Source organism: Rattus norvegicus, chromosome 11 (assembly GCF_021556685.1).
Source record: "Rattus norvegicus strain SHRSP/BbbUtx chromosome 11, alternate assembly SHRSP_T2T, whole genome shotgun sequence".
In the NCBI taxonomy this organism is placed as follows: Eukaryota; Metazoa; Chordata; class Mammalia; order Rodentia; family Muridae; genus Rattus; species Rattus norvegicus.
Genome location: NC_141544.1, coordinates 83429416 through 83450102, shown reverse-complemented (window position 1 = coordinate 83450102; position 20687 = coordinate 83429416). Strand labels below are relative to the sequence as shown.

At 52.0% G+C, this 20687-nt stretch overlaps 1 protein-coding gene across 2 annotated transcripts in view; it reads right to left on the bottom strand.

Moving 5' to 3' along the window:
* Xxylt1 (xyloside xylosyltransferase 1) overlaps positions 1-20687 on the bottom strand; it is a 120222-nt gene extending 99535 nt beyond the window's left edge. Inside the window, exon 1 of one of the 2 annotated variants that reach the window (XR_015632839.1) lies at positions 20102-20687. Coding sequence is in view for 1 of the 2 variants with exons in the window: in NM_001430794.1 (NP_001417723.1) it covers positions 20102-20602 (501 nt within the window). In the remaining variant the exon portion in view is untranslated. 2 annotated transcript variants of the gene reach the window in all.

Below are 20687 nucleotides of genomic sequence, written 5' to 3'. Positions count from 1 at the left end.
TGCAGCCCCAGGCTATAAACCTGAGTTCAGCTAATGACAAGGGACTCTGAGCTCACCTCGCAAGCTGCAGGAAAGCAGACCATTTGGCTGAGCACAGGAGTTTAGTAGCTGAGGAGGAGAGAGCTGGTCACAGGGGCCCTCGATACTGCCTCCCCTAGACCAGCTAGCCTCTGAAGGCTCATTCCCAGAAGCCGTGGCTAAATGGAACGGCAAGAAGCAACATGTACACAGCACATCACACGTCACACACAGCACATCACACGTGCCACTGCTGAGATTGGTTCAGGGAGGGCTTGGCGATGCTGCCCTTCAGAAATGAGCTTTACTAGGAGAGAAGGCCTCGTGATCAGGGAAGCAGTCATCAGGCCTTGAGACGCCAAAGTATTAAGGAAAGGTCAGTCCATCACATCAGGGACCATATGACAGAGCCTTCAAGGAAAAACACGTCTCCTCTAAGAAAACCTTAAGGGGAACTTCATTAAGAGGGATAGCAGTCATGTGACAGTCATGTCAGACAGGATGTCACAGGGAGACCTGGAGAAGAATCTTCTTTTACGTTGTCTCTGCAGTGACAAGAAGTTCTAAATTGTGTATTAGTCGGGACAGTCAATGTGACAAGGAGCACAGAGGAGCCAGCAACTGGGCTAGATCAATGGCTATGAAGCCACAGCACAAACAGCGTCGTAACTGCAGGAACCTGTGCTAGCCTGCTTTCGTGTTCCCGTTGAAGGGTTTCTCTCATCTTACAGCTCACAGTCCAACCTGAAGGGAAGCCAGGGCAGGACCTGAAGCAGAGACTCTGGAAGAAGATGGCTTACTGGCTTGCTCACCATGATTTGTTCACCTGCTTTCTTAAATAACTCAGGGCCATCCACACAGGGTGGCACCTCCCACAACAACCATTAATCAAGAAAATGCCCCCACAGAATGGCCCACCGGTCAATCTGACTTCTTCAGGCCATAGGATCAGGCTGCTTGACTCAGCTGGCATCTTAAAGGGGAGGCTTGTGGTTTAACGACACCTTAAAGGGGAGGCCTTTGATTTCACACCACCAATTCGACCCTCTGGATTAAGACAAAAAAACTGGATCCAGTGAAGTGGGCAAGTCAGGTCAAAGGAGGGCCAAAGCCAGGCCCAGGGCCTTTACACCCAGCCCTGGGAGGTGAACAGATAAGGCCCAAGTGAAAGGCTTTGCCCACTAAGACTGGGCACCCCTCTCAATAGGAGAAAATTACACCAAGTGTCTACCCAAAGCCTGCCAGCCATAGTGAACAGCTGTCTCCTACATATGCTGAAGCAAGGTTTGGGTGGCAAAGCGAAAGCCATCTTCTAGGGGAAATGGTAAAGCCAGGTCTGCCCATAATGAACCACTACGTAGCAGCCTAAATGGCCAATGAGACCCACATGTATCCACAGCAGCAGTGAATTTTAACTCCATCAAGTTGAGGGAAAACAAGTATCAAAATGATATATAGGAGCATCTCTATAATTGCTTGGTAACACAAAGCATAACCCCTGGTTTGCTCTCTACTGCAGTGATAAATGCCATGACCCAAAGCAGCCTGGGCTGAGAAGGGTTAATTTCACTTCCACTTCCACATCACAGCCCATCATCCAAGGAAGCCAGGGCAGGAGCTCAAGGCAGGAACTGAAGCAGAGACTAGGGAGGAGCACCGTAGACTGACTTGCTTTCCCGCTGGCTCAGCTGCCTTTCTTACACACACCAGAACCACTTGCCCAGGAATGGCACCACCCACAATGGGCCAACCCTTTCCCTTCACTGTTAATCCAGAAAATGTCCCCATAGACTTGCCCTCAGGTCAATCAGATAGGGGTATTATCTCAACTGAAATCCCCTCTTCCCAAAAAACTCTAGCTTGTGTCAAGTTGACATAAAAACTGACCAGCACACACAGTGAGTATATACCACAAATGTATATGTGAAATGAAAAGTAAAAGTAGACAAATTTACAAGACATGCGACTTCTTTCTCATCTAGGACAAGGAATACCCTACAGGAGCGGGTTGGAAGACACAGGGTGAGATCCAGCTACAACTGTCTTCTACTTCTGTAAAGAGAATCTGACTCACATACGACAAGCGTTGGCGCCCACAGCAGGGCTGTCCTCGGCATCTGGGAAATGTCCCCAGCATTAGTTCTCCTACATCACAGCTGAGCTCTGCCCGGCTGGGCTCCCAACTTGAGTGACGAGTAAATGATCAAAGGTGAGCTGGGAGAGCCGATGGGAGACGTTCTCATCCAAAGCCTGATACATCCTGAGATCCTGTCTCAAAAGGTCAGAAACTCACAGAACAGCTTATAAAATAAAGGTGACAGCATACTACGCGAACACTAAGTCTGAAGCACACAGTGAGATCAGAAGCACCATGACCTGACCTACACATGACATATCGGTCCCATAAGTGAAGTGAACAGAGATTAACTCCACAACCCCAGCCATACCAAAATTACACCAGCAAGTGTCAGAGGGGGGCATGGGAATGTGAGGAGGGTTTCTGAGAACATGGCTCTTAGCTTCCTAACCTCTGGGGAGGCAGTCAGGAAGGCTCTCGGGGTCCGCTGCCCACCTCTCTCTAGGCATCCTCTCACATCCTCACAGCCCTTTCTCACCCTGGGCCTGGGGCCAGGCCTCAGAGCAGAACATTCTCACGGGCCAGCAAGATGTTCCCTCATACTTCCGGCTGTAACAAATCCCTCCACAGTTGTGTGAATCAAGACCACGTGTCACACAAGAAGACGAGAAACCAGCAGTTGTAGAAACCAGGAGGTTAAACAGCAAGAGCTTCCAAATTTAACAAAAGAAACCATTTTGTTTCGCTTGCTCTAAGAAATCTTCCAGCTCTGAGAAAGCCCTGAGAGTGAACAGTTACATTGCTGGTGCTTCTGGTCAGAGCCAAGATTCTGTGAGCCTAGAGGACCAGAAAGGAGGCAAACCCAACCGGCTTTAGGCCCTTGGCAAGGACTGCTCCCGAAACTTAACTCACCGTTTGGTTATTTACACTTTGCTGGGGTCCAAGGCCCCGGCCAGGTTGAGTTTCCAGCTGTGACAGAGGAAAAGGCTGTCCTCCAAGATGTGCCAGGGATTCCAAGGACAGGCTCTACCCAGGAGGCAGAGACAGGCCACAGGGTGGACAGTGCCCCGGCTGGACTGTGTCTTGTTACCCAGGGACTCTCCACCTTCCATGAGCTCCAGCAAGCATTCCCACAGGGATGCCCTAGTAGATGATGGAGACCCAGGCCTTGGCACACACGTCAACAGTGACCAGCACCACCAGTAACTAGGGAGCAAAGCCCACTGTACACTGCCATCTGTTGGGTATACAAGGAGGGTCATCTCCTAACATAGCCAGCGTCTCGCCTCCCCCAGCGTCTTCTCAACTGCTCCAGAGCCATATCCCACACCTTCAAGCTTGTTCCTTTTCCACTGACAAACTTGTGGACCACAGGGTATGACACTACTCAGATGGCCCCTGGGCTCAGGCAGTCATTCTTTAGCCAGGACACAACTGAACATAGTGTGTGGCTCCGGCTTTCTCTGCACACACGGCCAGGCTTAGGCACAGTGCCTGCTACAGAGCTCGGCTGATGCAGATAAGCCAGTGGCAACCTGGCGGGCAAGGCCATGTGAAGGCATGCCAGGGACAAGCATGGCTACCCCAACACAGGACACGGACTCGAGAGACCTCTCAGGAAACAGGGTAGCCTTACCTATGGGCCCTGCCAAACACCTACTGGGTGCTAGACATGGACAGTCCTTTCCCCACACTACTCATTCACTTGATCTATGTGTCCCTTATGCAGCTGAGAAAGTCACTCATAGAAGGAAAATAACTACCTAAGGCCCCTGGGAGGATGAGGGACAGTCAGAAGCTGAACCACACCCACCTGTGCCAACACCAGAGTTGTTCAGCAAATTCACCCCACTCCCACACAAGGCCACACAGGAGGGAGGAAGAAGCTGACATGGTCTCTACCCCCAAGTCCCCGCATCTGGCACTCTCCCAGTGTGGCAGGCAGAGAGACAGCAGGGTGACAGCAGCGTCAGTCTAAGCATTAGAGGAGCAGGTATTTGAGAGGGCTGTGTGGATGCTCCAGGCGGGTGTTTGAACTGGATAGGAAGCCAGGTTTCATCCTGTTGCTGTGATAAAATAACCTGAAAACCCCAGTGTAGGAGAGAAAGGGTTCATTCGGCATCACAAGTCCAGGTTACCATCCACCACAGCAGGGCAACAGACGTGCCGGCCACAGCTGATCTCATCACAGCCAGGCAAGGGCAGAAAGAGCGACTGCACTCCTAGGACGTTGAGATGTCAAATCCTCCACTTCCTCACTCAGCACCTGGTAAGTTAACTTCACCCTAAAGGGCCTGGGCCTGTGCCTCCAGCTCTGCCACCCACAAACACAGCTGCAGCTCCCCTTATCATCTCCACAGTCCTGGCATCTCCATCTCCTGGGGCCTCCACTGTCACATGGTTCCTCACCTTGGCTGCTCTCCATGACTCCCTCAGTCCTGTGTCTTTCATGTCTTCCAAACCAGTACATTGTGAAGGACACTTACGACGTTGCCAGTCCTGCTACCAGCCTGAGAGGGAGACCGGCATCCTTGACTACAGCTACGTCGGTTCCAGTGTGGAGAAATACTCTTCTACCTACCAGCAGGGCAGAAGGCCTCCTTACAGTGGTGCTGAACGCTCCATCGACCAGGACATCTGACCTTTGACCAAGCAGCCTAACACCATCCCTCCTCAGCCAAGCAAATCAGTCCATTATCTTTACACTTAACTTCCCTCAGACTCTCGGGACATGAGCAAAATGAAGGTAGGTTCCTAATCAAACAGCATACAATGGCCCCTAGCCCTGTGCCCAGTGGAGTCCTTGCTCCCCTCTGAAACCTAACAAGCTGGACCCCAGTGTCTGTTTCTCTCAGCACCCTCCCAAGCTCCCTACTAGAACGCCTCATTAAGCTCTGCTCCTAGCTTTCAGTGTCTGTCCTAGCCAAATGTACCAAATGTCTCCACGTCACCCTTCCCCCAAACAGTTCTAATTTCTCCACCAATTCACCTCTGTTCTGGGATAAAATACTCTGACTCCAGCTCAGCTCACAGGTTACAGAGTCTCCACCACAGCAGGGAAGTCTTGATGCCGGGGACTTCCCACAGCAGCCATGTCTGGTCAGCAGCAGAGAAAGACGCCCTCATGCCGACTATTCGTCTTTTTTTTTTTTAATTTTATTTATTTAGTATATATGAGTATATTGTAGCTGTCTTCAGATGAATCTGTTATAGATGGTTGTGAGCCACCATGTGGTTGCTGGGAATTGAACTCAGGACCTCTGGAAGAGCAGTCGGTGCTCTTAACCGCTGAGCCATCTCTCCACCCCACCTCCATTTTGATACAGTCCAGGACCCAAACCCAGTCCCAGTGCCAGCCACAGTGGGTGAGTTCGCATATCAGTTCATGTAATCAAGCTTGTCTGTCCCCCCCAGTCATACCCAGAGGCCAATCAGATCTAGACAATCCCTCACTCACCAAGACTCCCTTCCCAGGCAGTTCGAGATTGTCTTACGTTGACAGTTTAACCCTCACACCACCAGAGAAGGAAATATCTAGAAATTTCTGGGTGCCATGTGGATCTGCTCACCAGGCCCAGAGACCATGGAAAAGGCACAATGGGACTGCAGCGGACATGCAGGACCAGGCAGGAGGTAGCAATGGATTCTTAGTCCACACAGCTATGCTCCACCGGACTCCCCACCTCAGGACCCACAGAGGCCCAGAGCCAGGCAAAAGACATCAGCGCTTGGAGTGGGAAGAGGACAGAACGGCTGAGCCTGCACCTGAGGCAGCCCTGATGGGAGCCACTCCAGGGCACATGTCACAGCTGTCACCTCACACAGAGCACATGAAGAATGGCCACAGGAAAGTGAGATTAAGCAAATGCATCCCACCAGGAAAGAAAACTGAAGATGTAAAGACCTAAAAGTCTGGGAACAAACCAGAGAGAGGGTAGGCAGGGAGACAGGGAACCCACGCAGTCCTGGATCCCCTTGTCCCACAGTGTGATTGCTGTGATTTGATAACAATGGCTACTGTAGGCCCCTGTCTGAATGCTTGGTCCCTAGCTGGTAGAACTGTTTGGGAAGGAGTAGGAGGGATGTGGCCTTGTTTGAGGAGTTGTCAGTGAAATCACTGGGAATGAGGTTACAAAAGATTGTGATTCCCAATGCACCCTGCCCCAGGAACAAAACAAAGAGAAGGTGGGCAGGGGGACATGGATACCCAAGACATACTTCCTATTTGCTGATCCGAAGTGAGCTCTCAGCTATTGGTATTGTCTAAGCTCCACCCCCACAGCTACCTGGGAACAGCCCAGTATGCTCCGCCCCACAGTTGCCTGGCAACAGCCAGCTGTGCCTGACTATAAAATGGGGGCTGCTTGCTCCCTCCTCTCCTTCTTGATCTCTCTTGCCCTTTGTCTTCCCTGCTCTCTTCCCCTCTTCCCTGTCCCTTCTCTCCCCATCTCCCCCTCCCCCCCCATGTGTCATGGCCCGCTACCTTTCCACTTTTCTACTCTTCTCTCATTAAACCTCTCCACGTGGAACCATGCTGGTTTGGTGCGTTCTGTCTGGTCTTGAGTGGAGACAAACCCCAGCACTAGCTCCCTGCCTCTGCTCTGCCATCTCGGACTCTAACCCTCTGAAACAATAAATGCTTTCTCTTGTTAAGTTAATTTGGTTATGGTGTTTTTATCACAGCAAAGAGAAGTGACTAAAAATGCCTTATGCTAGCCACTTGGATTTTCCTGGGCCCCAGTTTCCTCACAGGTAACTTGAAGGCACTAGACTTCTTCCTGCGACCCGGGGCCAAGTAAACGCAGGAGGTACGAGAAGAGGCTCCCCCGCTCCACAGCGCACAGGCTGGCGCAGGAAGGAGGGTACCATGCCCTGGCCCTGGGGCCAAGTGTCCTGCTTTTCATAAATCACTTGAGAACGCTCCCCCAACTGGTGAGGGGACGAAGTCACGTGTGTAAGCCCCTGAACAATACAGAGAGCACCCTGGTCACCATTCCCTGGGGCTCCAGATCTCACAGGCCATCCCCTGCTTCAGAAGGGTAAGAAGGAACCACCCAAAGCAACAGCCATTAAGGCTGCAGTGTTCCAAGGTCAGAAGGTCAGAGGTCCAGTCCAGTTCAGGTGCTCATGGCCATTCCGCTCAGGACTCTGCCCTGGGCCAGGGGCAGCTGTAAACTTCTTTTAAGAGAAAAGCATTCTGCAGACCATGGGCAAGACCAAGGCAGGCTCCAATATGATGCCTGCTCCTTGGGGGCTTTCACCTGAGGCCACTGCTGTAATCCTTGCAGGAGAGAGCTGGGGAGTCCACTCCCCTTATCTCCTCAGGAGTGAGGCCAGGAAATCAACCAAATCTCCCCCAAAGAACTGACTGACTCTCTGAAGCTCATTGCAGGAACTACCCCAGGAAAAGCTAAACAATGGCCTCTTCCCTCATCTCCTAGCCTCTGTTCAAAACAAATTCTAGAACATGAGCTTGCAACTTCCTGGTACCCATTTTAGACCCACCAGTAAGAGAACCTCTCATGTGACTCAGGGCTGGAGAGTGCCCACCATTCTGCCAACGTCAGCCTGTAGCACTACAGGGAAGTGACAGGAAGTTTAAGGGCAATGGGAGTTGTGTGTGAGATTTGTACAGGCAGCAGAGGCCAGATTACCACCTGAAGTCATCCACTCCCCAGCCTGACTAGCAACCAGGGGACACTCCTGTCTCTCCGTCCCCAGCACCAGGGGTAAAGGCAAGGACCACACGTTGGTTTTACAGGGCTGTGGGGGACATGGAGTCAGGTCTTCATGTTTGCCCAGTAAACATTTTACCAAATGAGCCATCTCTAGCCCACGTGGGAGTTCTTACGAAGTGGAGGGGAGCCCCTGAAGGGAACACTGACCTTTCTTTTCCTTTCTTTCAATTCCCAACCAAGTGACCTGGGGTCTCCACTGTGTGTTCCTGCTGCTGCCATCTGACGCCCCACCAGAGGCCTATACAATGCCTTTGTTTGACTATGGCTGTTACCTAAAATAACCCTTGGTGGGCTAAGACTATACCTTGATGGTAGAGCATTTGCCTAGTATGCGAGAGGCCCTAGACTCAATTCCAGCACAAACAAACAACCTGACTTTATAGACTGAGAATCGTTAGTGACTGTGATGGAGAGGATACATTGTTACTGTGATGGAGAAGTATCTAACCCATCACTTATGGTGAGAAGCTAAAGCTCAGACACTGAGAAAACCATGAACTCAGCAGGAGCATCCTGGGCCGACCCTGTCCACCATGTCTGGGGCCAGGGCAGGGGCTGAAGACAGGAACGTGCCAGCAGACGCTCTGGGCAGATTAGGAACGCCTTAGCTCGTACAGTGAGAGAAACAATAGGAGTCTTTCCCAATAGCACTGGGGTTCCTTCACAATGATACAAGGAGGGGCAGTGGTGTTCAAAACCTTAGAAAGACCATCCTGGCTGGTCTCAGGTGGGGCAACCCCTACTGGAGAGCCGATGTCAACTGGGAGCCCTTCTCATTAGCATGATCCCACAGGCCTAGGAACTCCTGGGAGGGGGCACCCTGCAGTCCGCTCACTTCCTGTAGCTGCAGGCCACTGCTCACCCTTACTACCCACATCTACTCCTGCACCCATTCCACCTGCACTGAGCCTCACACTCCACCAGAGCTCGCGCCCGCCATGGAGACAGACAGAAGAGCCGGTCCTGCACTCTAGCAGCTGGTAAAGAGGCCAGAGTCAACACACCAGGGGTAGGCGAAAGGACGGATGGATATGGGGTGCGTAACACAATAAAAAAAAAGCAGCCTGCTGGGGAGTGTAGGACTACAGAGGGCAAAGGGGTGACAGATTCAGGAGAGGAAGTCCCAAGCACACACATGGGTGTGAGGTGAGCCCTCCAGAAGCTGGGCAGGCAAACTGAATGCAAGCCAGGCACCTAGGGCGCAGTCGTGCCTCCCTGTTGCTGGAGGATTTGCTAATCCAGGCAGCAAACATTCCCTCAACCAGGCTCCCCCGCCCCCTGCCTGCTCCACTCTGCCAGGCAGAAGAGTCAGGGGCCTACCATCCCAGTGGCCTCTGTCTCTTTTTTTCCAAATTACTATCAATGTCGTCCTCAAAGGTCCTCGCTCCCCCAAGCAGCCTCTGCATCCTCCTAGGCAGCCCCAAGCACTCCAGGAACCCCCTGCTTTGTCTTCTGGTCCCTCAGACAAGAGGTAGCCTCAGACAAGACGTGAGCATCACGTCTAATCCTGAGCAAGTGTCCAGTGAGTCCCTTCTCGGATTACATCTTGATCAGGACCCCACAAAACTGCCCATTTAAGGCAGGTCTCACTGACCCCCTCCCAACACACACACACACACACACACACACACACACACACACACACACACACACTGAAGTGGCAGGAGCTGAGAATGTGAGCCTGCCAGCAAGCTTATGAGAAGTGTGGGTCTTTTGGTGACATGACCTTCTAAGTCACTGGCAGTTTACACTTATCCAATCCTTCAGTATCACAGTCTGTGTGCAATCTGACCAAGAAAACAACCTGAAAGACACTGACAAGAGGTAAGCATCACCTGTCAACTGTTAGTTCCCGAGAGTTCCAATGGAGCTCCTAGAAGCTAATCACTCAAGCCTGCCAACTAGGCCTTCGAGTCACAGTAAGCACAGACTCGGGCTCTCCCACTGACTGCAGAATAGCCGGCAGGCATCCACAGAGCCTGCACCCAGGACCAAGTGGACAGCTGCGGGCTCCAAGGGAATGAGGGGAGCGTGATGATTAGAGCCTCTTCCTTCCCACAGCAAAGACACATGTCTATGGCACAGATACAATCTATGGCCTCTCCTCCCCCTCCCCCATCTCTGATCTCATCAGCCTGATTAGTGCTTACAGGAGAAGGCAAGGATACAACAGAGTACCCAGTAAAGCACCGAGTTCCTGCTTCCAGGACAAGCAATCGATGCACTGGAATGGGGGTAGGGAGCAGACCAGGAAGGAACACTGTAGCTTAGAGAACTGTGGACAGCACAGGGGCTCCCTGAGGTAAACCTGGGCAAACACTATTACTGCAAGCTCGCTGCACCACCCTCCCGGTGGGTGAGCCTTCTAGGATGCTGAGAAGGAACCCGCTCTCACACACCTACTCAGGAACGGGAAGCAGCAGCCTCCGACGATGCATTACTCACTCACTCGCTGAGAGCCAGGTGGGCCCTGTGCTATCAGGGCAGCTTTCTCTCACAGACAGCTTGGAAGACCATGAGGGGAAGGGAGTCAAGAGTGGAGGCTCACAAGTGTTACACCCAGGGCAGCCGCTCCCAAATGTCACATACTGGACTGACTTGAACCCAGGTCCCAGGCTCCAAGCCACACATTCTTGCCCTGGGCATTTCCCTGGAGGACCCAGGGCAGACTGTTAGAGGCAGGAAGGGCAGTGAGCAAATGTGAGAAACAGAGTGTTCCCAGCCACAGGACCTGAGAAGACCAAGAAGGGGAGGAGGGGACAGATGGGGGCACCTCTTCTCCCAGCCTGAGGCCTCCCGTGCAGGGTAACAGGTGCCAGACTCCGTGACACTTCATTCCACCAGAGAGGATTGCTTAATTGGGGCTTCTAAACAATAATCACCCCCAATAAATGAAACAAATGGCTTTAATTTGGAGCACATTAAGTTAACAACAAACATGACACCAGCTGACATGGCCTGGCTCAACCGTTCAAAACAGGTAGAGCTGCTTTCTGTGCTGGGCCCTCTAGGTTAAGGACTCTGCAGCCTGAGAGGTGGAATCCCAACACTGTCAGCCAACAACCTGAGTAGGCCAGCCAGGGCTACGGGCAGGCCCAGCTCCAGTCACAGTTCCCACATCTGAAGCAGGATCCAGGCTCAGGTGACAAGGAAAGGGTATGTCGGGGGCGGGGGGGGGGGGAGGGGGGAGGATACTACAAGGCCTGCTGAACAGCATCACCTAAGCTCCCAGACTTTCTCCCTATCTGCACTCCTACCAGAGAACTGGATCCAGCTGCCCTGGAGGCCCATTAGCCACATTCAGTCAGTCTCATCAACACTGTTTACACTGGACAGGAAGGAAAAGACCCCTCCGAGTTGCCACTTGGCAACCTTTCTTTGGTCCCTCTTTCTAAAGCCGCGTAGTGGGGCCAGTGAAAGCGTACATTCATTGGAGACCCAAAGGCCAGGCGCCGAGCAAACTAACACAGTGCGGCAGCGCCCTCCAGCGGCCAACTAGAGACAGTGGCCCTCCACTACCCAGGCTTTCCAGAAGCTTGTGTGATTGATGTGCCTGGGCTCCTCCTCATGCAGGCCTGGGAGACAGTTTTCCCAAAAGACTGTAGACCCCAAAGTTACACAGAGGTCTCCCCCAGTGCACGTCTCGAAGCAGAAAACAAAAACGTAGGCCACCCAAGGCATAAACGCCCCAGTACTGACCCAGGCACAGAAGAGCAGGAATGCTAGCCCGGGGTAGATAAGGTATCTAAGAGACCAGAGGCCTTCCCAACCCAGAGAGTCAGACACAGAAAAGCCAAAAGCAAGGACTGTGAGGTCCACTAACAATGTTCTTCCAATTACACAGGTTTCTACAGATGCTCTAAAGGTAGGCAGGGGAGAGTCAGAGGAGCTGGGAGGTTGTGTCTGTAAGAGGAGCTTGGGTTGTTATGGTTCGAATATGAAATGCCCCTGACACTCAGCAAAGGAGAATCGTGTTGAATGCTCAATCCCTGAAGTGTTGTCCTGAGGCAGGGCTTTTAGGGAGGGAGCACATCTCAGGAGCCCCGAACACTGCACTAACCTTTCGATGGACTCACAGTCTGGTGGCATTATAGGGATGTGGTGGGGACTAGAGCAGAGGTCACTGGGCGGTCGGTGCCCTCCGTGTCTCAATCGGCTGTAAGCAGCCTGGCTACACCCTCCTGTCGTTATGATGTCCCACCTCACCTCAGACTCCAGCGATGGAACTGATGGCCATTAACTACGCCCCACTTGGGCGCTTTGCCTCAGTGACAAAATGTGGCTAAAGGAGAATCAGCACTGAAAATTAGCTGGTGTTGCCCCTGCACTGACCACCAGGCCCACAGGTCTTTGGAAGTGGCTTGTGGGAGAAACTTGAGACTGTCTGGGAGAAGCCCTGGGGCACTGAGAGCAGAGCTTACTGGTGATTCCATGGTCTCATAGCCTGTAGCAAGGCCCCCCAGCTAAGTCCAGAGGCTTCAGACAGGAAAGATGCCCCCAGCCCACCCAAGAGTGAGAGGCGCTACCCCTTACCTTTAGGCCACTCACGGTACACTCTAGAAAAGAATCGCTACATTTTGTCCACGCCCAGAGATTTTTAGTAAAGCTTAACTTTAAAATGGCATAACAATCCAGTGAATGGAGTGACAGACAAAGCAGGGTGTTCTGGGTGCTTTACGGCACCAACTGGAGCAAAAGGCAAGCTTGCTTCTGAAAGAGTTGCCGTTTGGCAATAGATTAAAAGTGTGTAGTAGCCAAAGAAATAAGAACCATTAAAAACAAACAAACAAACAAACAAAAGCAGGGCAGCAAGACGGCTCAGCAGTAAATGAACTAGCTTTCATGGCTGAGTGTGTGATCCCTGAGCTCCACATGGTAAAGAGAATGGATTTCCCAAAGTTGTCCTCTGACTTCCACACAGGCTGCTGTGACGTGTATACACCCAGACCCACACCCCCCACACACAATAAATAAGTTTTCATTTTGTGTGTGTGTGTGTTTGTGAAGAAGCTAACTAAGTCCATCAGGACAACAGGAGAGCTACCTTGAAGGACTCTCGGAAAGCGCCAACCCTATCCTGGGGTTTGAAGGTCTAAGAATACGAAGGACCAGGTGATTGTTTCCCCAAGTTCAGCCGTCCAGAGTCTCAGAAGCGTCTGTGACCTAAGGGGAGAGCCACTGTTCCAGCTGAAGGCAAACGCTGGCATACTCCATGTAATGCTAGTTTTGTATACACACCAAATATACAAGTTATAGATTTGGAGGCTGGCAGCCCTTGAGGATCATACATGAAACTGTAAGCTCCAATGGAGACTACAATGGTCCTCAACCTTCCTAACGCTGTAACCCTTTAATACAGTTCCTCATGTTATAATGACCCTCAACCATAAATTATTTTGTTGCTACTTCACAATTATAATTTTGCTACTACTATGAATTAGAATATAAATAGCTGATATGCAAGAAATCTGACATGTGACCCCTGCGAAAACGTCATTGGGCCCCCCAAAGAGATAGAGACCCACAGGTTGAGAACCACTGCTCTAGGACCTTGAGGCTAAAGATCATGAACCATTTGCCAGGCAAAGTCACAGGTAACAGGCACAGGCTGGCCAGGAGAGAGGTCATGTGGCCTGGAGGGTCTCAGGCACTTCCTGCTCACTCTATGCCATGAGCCTAACCTGCTTGAGATGGAAAGGCATGGGTCCTGTGGTCCTGTCCCCCCTGCCCTGTCCACTGTCCTTTCAGAACGGGAACGTTTGCCCTATTCCACAGTATGTTGGAGTATGTAACTTGCTTTTTAATTTTACGGGGGCTCTCAGCTAAGAGTTTGCCTTCAATCTCAGAGAAGACTTTGACACACACACCCTTTTTTTTTCTTTATCAATACTGGAACTGTGCCTATAAAGACTCTTATGGACCGAATGCATTTATTCTGTAGTACGAGCCCACAAGCCTTTGGGGGCTAGGAAGGGAATGCTGGGGGCTGGATATGAAATGCCTCCTCTAAAGCTGGAGGAGGGGGAGGGAAACGTCTAGAATTCCAGCACTCAAGAAGTGGAGGCAGGAGAACCAGTTCAAGGCGTCCTGATTACATAGTGAGTCTGGGGCCAACCTGGTCTGCATGAGATAGAAAGGACGAGAGAAAGGAGCAGAGGGGGAGGGAGGAAATGAGGGAGAAAGAAAGGGAAAAAGAAAAACACTCCTACAGTGGAATATTACTAGGTGCCAAGGTGTCAGGGAAGTGTCAGGGTTCTGACCTAACCAATGGGGCAACGCATAAAGTGTGGGCACTACTGTTAAGTGCGGGGAAACTGGGAGGTGGGACCTAGCTGGAAGAAGTAGATCCCCAGGGATGTGACCTTGAGGGGCTTCCTCTCTGTCTCTGTGCTTCTCTTGTCTCTGTCTCTCCTCTTCCTCTTCTCCTTCCTCCTCCTCCTCCTCTTCCTCTTCTTCCTCTTCCTCTTCCTTCCTCTTCCTTCCTCTTCCTCTTCCTCTTCTTCCTCTTCCCCTCTCCCTTCTCCGTACTCCCTTTCTAACTACCAGAAGAGGAACCACCATACCTCTACAGCATAAAGCTCTCTCTCTTCATGGGCCCACAGGAACAGGGCCAAACAACCATGGGCTGAAACCCCTGGAACTATGAGCCAAAGTAAAGCCTTCTTTCTCCCCACACACCTCTCTTTTCCTGCCTCAGGCATTGTGCCACCATGGAAACACTAACTAGCACACTGAGTGTGCAATCCTGCCAAATGCATTTATCCAACGGCCCTTACCAGCACATGATCACCTCACAGTAACTAAGAAAATGCAAGTCAAAACCAAATCAAACCAAAAGACCAAGATCAAAACCACAGACGAGTGAGAGTGCAGAGCCAGGCCCCACACTGTGCCTGCAGCGGTGAGCGATACGGCTGCCCTGAAACCAACCTGGCAGTTCTGAAGACCTACGTTCTACGCCTAGGTTATATCCAAGACATCTAAAAGCTGGTCCACCCCAAACTTAGAAGCAAGCTTAGCATAACTGCCCCAAAGGGGAAACCAAGAGAACTCATCAAGCTGATCCATACCGTGGAATACCATCCAAGTACAAAAAGGGATGAAGTACTGGTGTGGTACAATGTGGACCTCAAGAACGTTAGGCTCATCCCTGTCGCCCGGTGCCATGTGGAAGAGACCCAGAGACCCCAGGCGCCGCTGAGAGGAGCAAGTGGGAAATGGAAGAGAAACAGAAGATGTGGGCACAGTGGAGAGGCAGAACTGGAGACTGGAGGGCAGTGAGGAATGGCCTGGTGTGAGGGGAGGGCTGTCTGTGTCAGCGTCCTGGCCCGTCCATGTAGGAAGGTAGTGGTTGTTCTCCTTATGTAGCACACGAAGGGGCAGTGGTCATTTCAGACTCAGGAACAGAGGGTGGGTTCCCAAAACCTGACAGATGAAGGTCATATCTGCCTTCCAGGGACATTCTGGATGGGAGAAAAAGACTTCAAACAAGTCCACAGGTCAGTTACGTTCTCAGACATCTGGGCACACTAATAACTCAGTCCTGGGGCTGGGGATTTAGCTCAGTGGTAGAGCGCTTACCTAGGAAGTGCAAGGCCCTGGGTTCGGTCCCCAGCTCCGGGAAAAAAAAAAACTCAGTCCCCTCTCCTCATCCTCTCTGAAGAAGCTGCTCCTGCAGGGATTTCCTTCTCCCCTCCCCTCAGACTCTGCTCCCTCACCTCCTTACCAGCGAGCCTTCCCAGGCCACCTACACAGGGCAGCCAAGTCCTCACCCAGAACATTTGCACACCCCCAGCTCCTTGTCTTGCTTTGCTTCTCTTCATGGAACCTGCTCTGTTACTTATTTAAAACGTAGCTTCTCACACATATTTCCATGGCGGCCGAGTGTGAGCCCCCAGAGGGCTGTCCTGTGGCTATGGTTCACGGGAACCCAGGGCAGCGCTTATCCAGGGTAAGCATTCAACACCTGCTGGGTGGATAGACGCGAAAATGAGTACGGGCCACAAAAGACATACGCAGGGGACTATGGGAAAGATAGGGCTCAGGACGGAAATGGTGATACCTGAGCAGACAGAATGGTGACAACACAGGACCAGCGGAGGTGACAACACAGGACCAGCGGAGGTGTCAACACAGGACCAGCAGAGGTGTCAACAGTGGCTGTGCGGGACTGGGGCTGCTTCTGAGGGCCACTCACTGAACTTAGTTTATCAAGGAGACAGGGGAGGAGGGCCACATTTGATTTTGGACAAAGTCAAAGCCACAGAAACACTGGGCTGAACTACAAGCAACACAGATCTGTTGGTTCGAGCTACAGCAGCCATCCTGGGCCATGACAAGGGCTTACCCTGGGGAGGGTGAGACAGTGATCTAGAAAGAGCCTCCTGGCTGCATGGGGCTCTCACGCCAGCCAGAAATGCTTCCCTCCAGACCATTTAAATGAGAAACCAGTCCAAACGAACGTGTGACATCAGCTTCTTGTCGGGCTTTCTGGGTACACCCTGTTGGATCTGACACAGTAAGAAAAGCTGACGGAAGAGCTAATCTCAGGAAGGCATGAGGGCGCACACTTATAACCCAGCACCAGGATTTCGAGGTCCAGGCCATCCTGGGCTACAAAGCAAAACCATACAGAGGTAGAGGTCAGAGAGTCTACTTGACACAGGGACAAAGGAGGAGCTCGGAAGTGAATCTGCAGAAAGGGACACCCAATCTCAAGCTCTAGGATGACAAGCTAGAGAAGGAAAGCAAGGCTGGATGTGCCAGGAAACACAGGAGACCTAACTGGAAATCATGTGGTACGGTGACAACGGCACCCTCCCAAGTTGGCTGAGGCAGAAAGAGAGCCATCACGGGCAGCAGAGGCCAGGGAGCCTGAGCTGGCTCCAGGAGGTCAGTAGGAAAGTCTCAGGCTCATCCCAGAAATGCCTGTGCCTCTCCATCTAAATGCACATCCTAGGCACCACCAGGACAGTGTGGACCAGAGACCGGGGCATGACCCAGGAGGTTTTTAGTATTATTAGGGAGCATGTGATTGGAGTGGAAAGATGGACTATCCAAGCAGCTCCTACATTGGTAACTGGGACACAGCAGGTTCAGACGTTTGGTTACAAAGTACTCCCACGGTCAGGACATAACAAGCTAACACATTTCGAAATTTTCTCTCTAAGAGTCAAAATGAGACTTTTTTCTGGTTCCCTGAATGTTTCTTCTAATATTTAATTAACCATAACATAACCCAAGGTTACTAAAACGTTCTCTATTTATTTCCGGTGTTTATCACTTGAAGGTGACTTGGGAATGCGACTGTGAGCACAGACACAGTCCTGTGCCAGCTCTATATCTTGTGGACATGACGGAGTGCCAGGCTCTCCCTGGGACAAGCCCCAGGCTGTCTCTAGAAGGCTGGGTACCGAGGAGCCACCTCCAGAGACAGACAGACAGACAGATAGACAGACAGACACAGAGACACACAGAGAGGTAATCTTCAAAAGGGAGAAACTGTAGTCTGGATGCTGTTTCACCTTGGGTCACCTCGGAGGCAGCCACTCCCCGGTGGCCTTGCAGAGTCTGTTCCTGAAGGTCTTCACGGTGCTTTGACCTGTTCGAGAAGTTCTGATTTCCTAATCAGTGCTGAAAGAAATAAGTTCTTGAACAAAAGATGCTCATACACAAAGAGTGTGGTGTCAGGGGCAGACAGGGCAGCTAAGAGATGCCAGGGGCAGGAGTGTGGTCAGCGTCACAGCACTTTCCTAACCCTGCAGGCAGGACAGAGCTGGAGCACATTCCAGGAAGACTGAAGGCACCGATGAATGGCTTGTGGTGTAGGGACCTTTACAAAGCCCAGCAAGAATCAAATGACAGCAAGTGAAGCAAGCCTTCTTTGGGGAGCAGGGGTACCTTTTACCACAGAAACAGCTTCACAAAATACAAATTTATAATCAAGGGGAGCAATGTGACCCCAAGATTGATAAGCCTTTAGCTGCCTGCTGCTAAAGGTTAGAGAAGTGGTTAGAGAAGTGGCTCTCAACCTTCCTGATGCTGTGACCCTTTAATAATAGTTCCTCATGTTGTGGTGACCTCCAACCATAACATTATTTTTGTTGCTACTTAACTGTAATTTTGCTACCGTTTGTAATGTAAGTATCTGTGTTTTCTGCTGGTCCTGGGTGACCCCTGTGTGAAAGAGTCAGTCAACTCCCAAAAGGGTCTCAACCCACAGGTTAACAACTGTTGAGCTAGAACCACTAGCTTACACCTCAACAGGAAAGGTGACAGTCTCTTCAGGTCATTTGCAGCTGCCACCAAGCTTTGTGTGAGGGCTTGTAGCTGTCAGAGATGGACTCCACGGAGCAGGAAACACATACTCCAAGACAGCAGTCTGACCTTCAGGCCAACTACAGGGCAGGAACTGTGTAGAGGCAGGTGATATGGCAAAGCACCACAGCGGGAAATTATCAATGGGAAAAACACAGACTCTTCAGCCGTGGGTCCGTCCCCTGCACGCCTCCAAGGAGCTGACGGCATTGGAAGAGCAGCAGGATTTGGGATGGAGACAGTATCCAACACAGGGAATGACATGAGCTTAGTTAGGCACACAGGCTAGGCTACAGTGTGCATACCTGATGAAGGGCAGGAAGCACATCTGGAAATGCAGAGCAGGCCCCAGCTGCTCTCCCTGCTGCAGCAGAGCATGCTGGTCTTCAAGGTGACCTGGTGAAACCCAAGACCTGCCTAGACTGGCCCTATGTCTTCTCCCTGGAATAGTAAGGTTTCTCCAATGTTAGAATGCTGGGATCAAACAGGGACAGGCTGAGTTACCTCTGGAGACTGCAGATAAGCAAAGCAGGATAGGCTCTGGAACAAACCCCTGGTGAAAGACACTTCTAGATCCTACAGGGTGAAATTCCAGTCCAGGTACCCTTTCCTGACCATAGCGGTTGTCCTATCTTCAGTGCTATGAGGGGAGCAGGAATGGAAAGGTCCTTCAGGCTACGGAGGGTCAGGCTTGGAAGGTTCCCGAACATAAGGACATACTCGATATAGTCTGGGAGCCAGGTGTGGTGGCGCACAAAGAGTGGAGCACTCAGGAGCGCTGGCACAAGTTCGAAGCCAGCCTGAGCTACACAATGAGTTCCCAGGTTAGTTTAGACTACAGAGTGAGATCCTTTTAAAATAATAATAATAGTCCATCCAATCAGGGCTATGCATACCTGTGATCCAACACTCGGAGACAAAGGCAGAAAAAGACTGGTCAAGGCCAGTATGGTCTGGATAGCAAGCCCAAAAAACAAAAGAAACTGAGGGCATAGCCATGAGTCCAGGAAGGAGAGTCAAGGAAGAGCTCTACCAAGCAACAGGGACATCACTCTAGTCAACACAAAACTGCCTTGGACCCCTGAACACAGCATGGTCCCTGGCACCAAGCTAGGTACAGGGACAAGGAATTCTGCTCTTGATTCAATATCTTCCACCAACATCAGATTCCATCCTTAAAGACCATCGGCCCCTCTTTCCCAATAATCAGACTCTGAACCCCCTCCGGACAACCAATGCATCAAAATAGATAGGGCAAGCAAGTTGATGAGAGTAACAAGCTCGTAGGTCAAGAACCCAATCCTGGACAAACAGAGGCAGGTGATAAATCAGAGGCCAGAAGAGGTGGGAGCTGCTGGGAAGTCAGGCTGGTGGGTTCAAATCTGTATCCCTTGGAGCTTTTCCTCTGGAGGAGGAACTTGTGGCTTATCTAACTGGTTCACGTTCTTAAGGGCAAGAGGGAAAAGGACACAGAGAGGACATGAGATCCTCCCCCCCCCCCGCCCCCAGAATACTACTGAGGAATTCCAGTTTAACCCTGATACTTCTAGAGGCCTCCCCAAGATCCTGACTAGAAGACAGCTCAGAGTGATGACTATTGTGTGCCTTCAAAAGGGACAATTCCATTCTCAGAAGTCAAAGAATATGAGGAGTGTAGACTGTAAAGGCACTTCTTATGAATGAACTCTGGGAAACTAGCAAAATAGGGCGGGCTGATCTTTCAGGAAACGGTGCCGGATGAAGCGGGAGAGGGACTAGTTAACGCTGCCGATCCATCCCAGTTAGTCTGACTCTAGGACACGCCCCCAGACCAGATCTCCAGGACGCTGGACAAGCATGTGCAGGACAGGGTAGAGGATATTAGACAGGCTACAGGCACAGGAATCGAACACCGCTCACTGGAGCTACCAGTGACAGCTCAGAGAACAGACGTGGGCCATCCACCTCTCACCTTGCACTTGAAACCGGCGGCGGGCGGCAGGAGCTCCCGCAGCAGGGCCTTGGCCACCTCGCGGCTGGCCTCTTCGCTCACGAAGTGGAGGTTAAGCACCTCGTGCGGCTCGAACTTGGCGAGGCGCAGCAGGGAGCGCAGCGCCACTCGAGCCTTGGCCTGCAGCGCCGCGTTGTGCTCCGCCTTGGTGAACATCATGAGCAGGTGGTAGTCCACCGGGACCGCCAAGCCGCCCTCCAGGTTCTTGGCCTTGGCACCGGAGGCCGGCGCCGCGGAGCCCCGGGCCAGCTCGGGCACGGGCGGCGTGGGCGCGGCGGCCCCGGCGCGGGCCTCCTTCAGCCTCTTGGTGGCGCTGGAGAAGGTCTCCCGGCCCGAGCCCAGGTAGTAGAAGGCGCACACTGCCAGCGCCGCGGCCAGCAGCAGTGCGCAGTAGTGCGAGCGCACCGCGCCCAGGCGCGCCATGGCCCGAGCGCACGCGGCCCCGCCTCGGAGGAGGTCCATGCGCCGGAGCCGGCGGCCCAGCAGCCGGGCCCACTCAAAGCAGCACTCCAGGGCCCGGAGCCCGGCAGCGGGCGGCGGCCATAGC